Source organism: Pundamilia nyererei, unplaced genomic scaffold (genome assembly GCF_000239375.1).
Source record: "Pundamilia nyererei isolate P.nyererei 1_Seehausen unplaced genomic scaffold, PunNye1.0 scaffold00615, whole genome shotgun sequence".
Taxonomy (NCBI): Eukaryota; Metazoa; Chordata; class Actinopteri; order Cichliformes; family Cichlidae; genus Pundamilia; species Pundamilia nyererei.
In genome coordinates, this window is record NW_005188016.1 from 37938 (window position 1) to 45375 (window position 7438).

Consider the following 7438-nt stretch of genomic DNA (forward strand, 5'->3'; position numbering starts at 1 on the left):
TTTAAGTAAAGGTTTAACTACTGCCAGCTTGAAGGCCTGTGGTACATAGCCGATTATTAGGGATAGCTTGATCATATTTAATATTGAAGCATTAATTAATGGCAGGACTTCTTTGAGCAGGCTTGGGGTCTAAAAGGACACATTGATGGTTTTGAGGAAGTAATTACTGAAGTTAACTCGGAAAGAACAATTAGAGAAAAAGGCTCTAAATGAATATCAATGGTACTGTACGGTAGCTGTAGATAATGTTACATCTGTGAGATGATTATGAGTAATTTTTTCTCTAATGGCTAAAATTTTATTTGTGAAGAAGTTCATGAAGTCATTACTAGTTAACGTTAAAGGAATGGTTGTCACAAACAAGGATGCGGTGGACTCAAAAGCAGACTCAATTACTCGAACTATGTATAATTTATTAGAAGGAACAAAAACGTGAACAGAACTGGGTTTAACAGAAACCATTCGCAGAAACTAAGGGAAATCCGTGGGCGGGGAAACAGGCGTAGAGCACAGGGAGAACTCGAACGGGAACTTTCTGTAAACACAGGAGAAGGGTGTTACTGAGTGACAAACGAGTAAGGGACAGAGGTATGGAGTGCCAGTGGATAGTCTTGGGCTTACTTGGAGACCCTGGTTATTAAGCGGGGGAAAAGGCTGCCATGGGAGCATTCCAGAGAGGATCGAGAGTGTGGAGAGTCCGGTCCAGATTCCAAGGAGGTGGAGAGTATGGACTGAAGGGCAGGCTGAGGAGAAGTTGTGTATGTGGTCCTTGGGTTCCGAGGAGACGGAAAAACAGGATGGAGACGGAACCAGCACTACTGGTGAGTGCGACGGGTGATGAATCACAGATGGTAGCAGGACGAACTGGCAAGGAGTGGCAGGCAGTGCTGGCTTAAAAACCCTCTAGGTGGAGCCCCGGAGATTGAAAACAGGTGATGAGCTGGCCAACTCCACCCCAAAGGACGGATGACAGGAACCGGGACCATGCCCGACCAGACACTCCCACAGCATATGACAATGGTTGGCTTAACAGTGCTCTGACTTTTTTTCAGCCTGGCTACAGTGCTGAAGAGAAACCTAAGGTTGTTCTTATTTTCTTCAATCAGTGATGACCAGATGTTCTAGCTTTACGGAGGGCTTTCTTATAAAGCAATAAACTATTTCTCCAGGCTAAATGATGATCTTGTAAATTTGTGACATGCCATTTCCTCTCCATCTTACAAGTTATCTGCTTTAGGCTATGTGTTTGAGAATTACACCAGGGAGTCAAGTATTTCTAATTTGAGACCATATTTTTCACAGGAGCAACAGTATCTATTGTCATACGTTGTGAGAAGGTAAAATTATTAACAAGATAATCAACCTCTATTTGAGCAGCGTTCAGGTAGCTGCTCTGCTCTGTGTTGGTACAGGTCATTGAAGATGATAACAGTGGGTGGATTATATTCTCAAACTTAGTTACAGCACTTTCAGAAAGACATCTACTGTGATGAAGTCTACTCTCCACTGCTGTGTAATCAATTATTGTAAATTTAAATGTTATCAGGAAATGATAAGAGGAGAGAGGATTTTCAGGAAACACTGCTCAATGTTCAGTTTATATGCCATATGTTAAAACAAGATTTAGGGTGTGACTAAAGTGGTGGTTGGATTCTTTGAAATTTTCAGAGAAGCCAATTGAATCTAATAACAGATTAATTGCTGTGTTGAGGCATGGATGTTAAAATCACCCACAATAATTATTTTATCTGAGCTGAGCACTAAATCAGATAAAAAGTCTGAGAAATCAGACAGAAACTCTGTGTAAGGCCCAGGTGGACGATAGATGATCACAAATAAAACTGTTTTTTGAGTTTTCCAGCGGGGGTGGACAAGGCTAACCATCAGGCTTTCAAATGAATTAAAAATCTGTCTCGGTTATTGGTTGATTAATAGGCTGGTTTGGAAAACTGCTGAAGGCCCCCTCGGCCTGTGCTTCGAGGTTTCTGACAGTTAGAATGACTCAGTGGTGTTGATTCACTTAAACTAACATAATCATCCTGCTGCAAACAGGTTTCAGTAAGGCAGAGTAAATCCATTTGTTGATCAATTATTAATGTAATAACAGAGACTTTGAAGAGAGAGACTTAATGTTTAACAATCCACATTTCACTGTTTTACTCGTTGGTGCTGTTGAGGATACTGTATTGTTCTTTCTTTGTCATTTTTTATGTTTAAGGATGGATGCCATCTCTCCTAACAAGATCAGGTTTCCTCCAGAAGGTTTCCCAATTATCTATACAGCCCACATCACTATTTGGACACCATTCAGACAGCCAGCAATTTAAAGAGGACATGCATCTAAACACGTCACTCCTGGCCCGACTGGGGAGGGGACCAGATAAATCTACATAGTCTGACATTGTTTTGGCAAAGTTACACACCGATTCAATATTTATTTTAGTGACTTTTGATTGACGTAACTGTGTCATTACTGCCGACGTGAATTACAATTTTACTGAATTTACGTTTACGATCGTGTGGCGATCGTGGCTCAAGAGTTGGGAGCTCGCCTTGTAATCGGAAGGTTGCCAGTTCGAGCCCCGGCTTGGACAGTCTCGGTCGTTGTGTCCTTGGGCAAGACACTTCACCCGTTGCCTACTAGTGGTGGTCAGAGGGCCCGGTGGCGCCAGTGTCCGGCAGCCTCGCCTCTGTCAGTGCGCCCCAGGGTGGCTGTGGCTACAATGTAGCTTGCCATCACCAGTGTGTGAATGGGTGGATGACTGGATATGTAAAGCGCTTTGGGGTCCTTAGGGACTAGTAAAGCGCTATATAAATACAGGCCATTTACCATTTACCCTTAGCCAGCAGTTTTAAATTTCCCTCAATGTCGCCTGCTCTGGCCCCTGGAAGACAACTGACTTTGGTTGCCGGTGTCTCTAGCATCACACGTCTCAGAACAGAATCGCCAGTTTCCAGGGTTTCATCCGTGACGGGTGTGTTGCCGAGTGAGGAGGAAGCGGTTAGGCACATGAACAGGTTGGTGGTGTACCTAGGGCTTCTTCTTAAGACTATGCTTCCTCTTCACCATCACCAAGCCATCCTGTTTCCCTGGCTGCTTGAGGGAAACAGGATGGCTAGGGGACAGCTAGCGGGGCCTATGATAATTTCGGCTGCACCGGTTACAGTGGCCTGACTAGCTATGGGTTTTTCAAGGGTGCAAAACAGAGTCTCCAATTCAGTGATCCTGGCCACCAGGGCTGCAAATAGGCTACATTTATTACAAGTATCATTTCTGCTAAAGGGGGCTGAAGAGTAACTAAACATCTGACACAATGAGCAGGAAATTGCAGGGAGGACAGGTGAAGATGCCATGCTGATTTGATCAACCGGTCCCTTAATGAAACTGACAACTCCTGGGCTTGGGAGAGCCTGATTGTCCTGCAGAGACGTTTGCTGCCAGATACTCGATGGTCACATGTACACTGACACAGACCTACGCTCACCCCCCACCTCCTCCAAACGCCATCGAAGCTTATGTCTTCTATGTTGTGAGATGTGATGATTCATGTGCTATGTGCTGAGGTGTTTTTTTCTGTTCTCAAACAGATCTCCCTGCTGGAGCTCAGTCTAGGGAGTTCTTTTTTTCTCCTCGTCTTTCCTTATGTTGTGCATTTTCCGTTGCTATACCTCGCTGACCTGTCTTCCCCATATGATGTTTCTGTAATGTATCAGGTCAGAAGGGTAAGATGGTGGTGGCAAAGGTTGGCAGCCTTAACCCAATTTCCTTCAGGGCCAACCTTAAGGATCAATAAAGTTTTATTGAATTGAATTGTAATTTTTAGATGGGGTAAGACAGAAAATCTACACAAAAACACCACTGTGTGTTGGAACAGGAATAGGAGGTGCTACTCTACCACAGAACACCACTGTTTGGAAACAGGTTTGACATTTTCACATTCAGCTGCTCTAAAATAGCGAATGCTAAAAAAAAAAAAAAAAAAAAAAAAAACTTTTGGAAGGATGCTTCTCTGGTTGTTTATGACCCAGTCCCTCTTGAATCCATTCTGGGTCCTGCTCTTTCTCATTCTACTTGCTTCAGAAAGCATGGCTCCCCATCTCATCCCTTTTAATTCACTATGCAGATGACACCCACCTTTTGACTTTAGACCAATCGTTCAAACTCCCAGCAGTCTCTTTGATAGTTTCACGTTCCTTTAAGATCAGTCGGATCATATAACCAGTTGCTCTAGGTTGAAGATTTGAAAGCTTTCAATGGGTTCCTGCTGCTTCAAATCTGCTTTTAAATCAGTGTTTAATACAAATGCTATGACCTGGCTTTAATACAGCTTAAATTGAGACTTGTTTATCACTTTTTCAATAAAAAAAAAAAAAAAACTTGTGTATTTATTAGATATATTAAATTATCATGTTTTTAAGAGGCACTTGTTCAGCACTGGTTGATTTGAAAATAAGCTGCAGAAACCTAAAGTTTCCAGAGCAGGTCAAATGATGTTCAATACCCAATTTTTCTGTCTAAATTTAAAGGTGCACTGTGGAAAAACAAAAAAACAAAAAACAAACAGTAAGAATCTTGTTTTGATTTTTGAGTCCTGCTGAAAATGAAGCCGTCTACAGGGGTGGATGTGGTGGTTGGGTGGATGTTCAGTGAGCTTGACACTACGACCAAGGACTGCTGCGATTCTTCATTCCATGAGCAAACTGATGTTTATTCCTTATTTCTGGTCACTTTTTTTTTTTTAAATTAATCTTTTCAACTTTTACCTCTATTCAATCAGACTCACCTTTTTTTATTACACCTACATCTGTTTTTATGAATGTATGAATCTTCCATTCTGAGTCAGTATTTTTTGTTCTGAACTTTGACCTCAACTCGGTTTTTTTTTTAATTCTGTCTCTCATTACAGTTATTTTTATACTGGTGTTTGTTCAGAAAAAGGACATTTGAGACGCTCTAGCTCAAAGTTTATTCTCTCTCAGCATTTCTTCATTCTGTTAGAATCAGGTTAATTTAAATCAATTTCTGGCTTTGGAGTCATATTTTTCCAAACCAATACTTCATTATACCCCCCACCCCTGCACCTCCACTTGTAGGGTTACATACTGACCAGATGCCACGGCCATCGGGCCAATCGCGGGCCATGCCGGACGCCAGCAGCAGCGGGGACACAGGCTTATCAAACAGGAAGTGGTCATCAATGAGTTGCTGCTGCTCCTCATCGGTCATGTTCTTCAGAGCATAGTACTTCCCCTTCAGGTCTCCTTCCAAGGAGGCCAGAGCTGCAGCCACCACACAGTAGGTCAAAGGTCAGAGGTACACATAAACCCTACTTCAGGATGACAGGTGAGCAAACAGGAAGTGGTGTCAACTGAACTAGATGGAGCTGTTTCACAGAATCACTTTTAATGGGACAGGTATTGACTTTCAAAATAAAAGCAAATTAAAGGTTTAATTGTTTCACTAAAGGTGACCAGGAAGTTTCACCCCCCTTTACATTTCACCCCCTTTTAGATATCAAATCATATGAAGTTTCCTGCCAGCATCTCTCATTAATTACATTTTATTTTTACCCATCATACCTGAACGTTACCTATAAAAAAAAGTCACCTTTACTCTGATGAGTGTCTTGACTTTCTACAGGAAAACAGAGTACCAGTTCCTCACACTTTGATGCAGAGATACCTGAGCAGCCTGAACTGTTTAGGTGGTCAGGAGTCGGCCTGACAGCTGAGGAAATCATACAGAGATCACATGATCATTCTGAGACCCGCATTTCTGTGGGTCTTAGAATGGCTCAGTTAAATGTCTCCTGGTTCCTGAGGTCTTTAAAAGCAAGTGTGGAACTGGCTCAGACAGCAGGGTGCAGCAGAATCTCAGGTCTGCCGGCTTTAACCGGTAGTCGCATTTGAATATGAAAGACAGGCTTTAAATGGCGAGCTGTCGGTCTCATTAGCAGTCTCAGCAGGACAGCTCTCAGCTCAGGGTTATGTAAGAGTTTGATCTGCTGCTGCTTTCACTGACACACTCGATGAGGCATCATGGGAAGTATCTAAATAAAGACTTATCCTCTTCAGCTGCAGACCCAGCTGAATGAAGCCCGACTGACGAGAGTTTGTACCTCACCTACCTCAGCAGGACCACAAGAAACTGCTGCATCAGACGGTCCCTAAATGCACCACCACAGTTTAAACTCAAAGTGAATTTAACAAACAATAAAAACCTGATTTAGAATCCGTTTGTTCTCATTTTACTCTAAAACTGACATCAGCATCAGTGTTCATAGCCTGTACATAGCTTGTACTCACTACAGCCTGTACATCTATAGTTATAGAATATTCACAACATACTTCATACCGTGTACATTATAACATACCATAATAGACCCATTTCTGTAATATACTTACATATCTATATTATTGCTAATATATATTGTAATATATCTATATCACTAAAGCACTTCTGGATGGATGCAAACTGCATTTCGTTGCCTTGTACTTGATTAAGCCATGCAGGTCTAAGTACACGCGGCCGGTACAGTGAAACTGCGAATGTGATGAATTCTTAAAGTTGAATAAAGTTGAATTCTTCATGTGATGAAGTATGCAACTTTATTGTCATTGCACATGACAACAAAGTTGAATTCTATTCTAGTGTGATGGACGCTGCTTTGAAATGCTCAGACAGACGCTCCCTCTCTGAGTCTGACCTTTTTTTTTACGTCCTTCCCAAAGCTGAACAAACAAAACAGGAAGTGTTGAGTTTCAGTCAGATGCTCGAGTCTGTAAATGCTGCATTTTAAATGAGTTAAAGGTCTGTTTCCGTTCGTTCTCCAGCTTTTTCCTCAGGTCAGTTACATAATGGCGCTAAACGCTGCAATACCTCCCAATGAATATGAAGCAGCTTTTTTTTATAAAAACCTCGATCCTGAGCTCAAGTTTGTTGAAACAAAAAAAAAAAAAAAAAATCTATGTGCATATATTTTGTTTGTTTTGTTAAGTTCAGGTTTACACATGTAGTTCCCAATTTTAGATTAGTGTTAATTAAAACTCTTTGTTACTTGGAGCAGATCAGATCTCTAAAAAACACACTACAGTATGCTTCAGCATTTTTCTTTACATGAAGGTTTTAGTGACATTTTGGTTTAAGAAGGAGGGACAAACCTGAATTTTCAGGTCAGAAGGTCAGGCTCTGCTAGGAACATAACTTTGACTGAAGGACATACTTTAGCTTCAATGAGCGAAGAATGTCAGCACTTCTACTGTAGATCACCTACAGTAGAAGTGCTGACAGTGAGGTATAATACAGCAGTCTGCAGGCAGGGGGCAGAGTGATGATGCTACAGTGGGGCAAAAAAGTATTTAGTCAGCCACCGATTGTGCAAGTTCCCCCACTTAAAATGATGACAGAGGTCAGTAATTTGCACCAGAGGTACACTTC

The 7438-nt window shown here is 41.8% G+C and overlaps 1 protein-coding gene across 4 annotated transcripts in view; it reads right to left on the reverse strand.

The window, feature by feature from the left end:
• Window positions 1–396: 396 nt before the first annotated feature.
• LOC102208147 (creatine kinase B-type-like) overlaps window positions 397–7438 on the reverse strand; it is a 12374-nt gene continuing 5332 nt past the window's right edge. Inside the window, exons 5-7 of one of the 4 annotated variants that reach the window (XR_312432.1) lie at window positions 5109–5280; window positions 622–864; window positions 397–535 (exon numbers count right to left, since the gene is read on the reverse strand). Coding sequence is in view for 3 of the 4 variants with exons in the window: in XM_005754642.1 (XP_005754699.1) it covers window positions 4496–4532; window positions 5109–5280 (209 nt within the window). In the remaining variant the exon portion in view is untranslated. The other 3 variants (XM_005754644.2, XM_005754642.1, XM_005754645.1) reach the window with 3 other exon arrangements.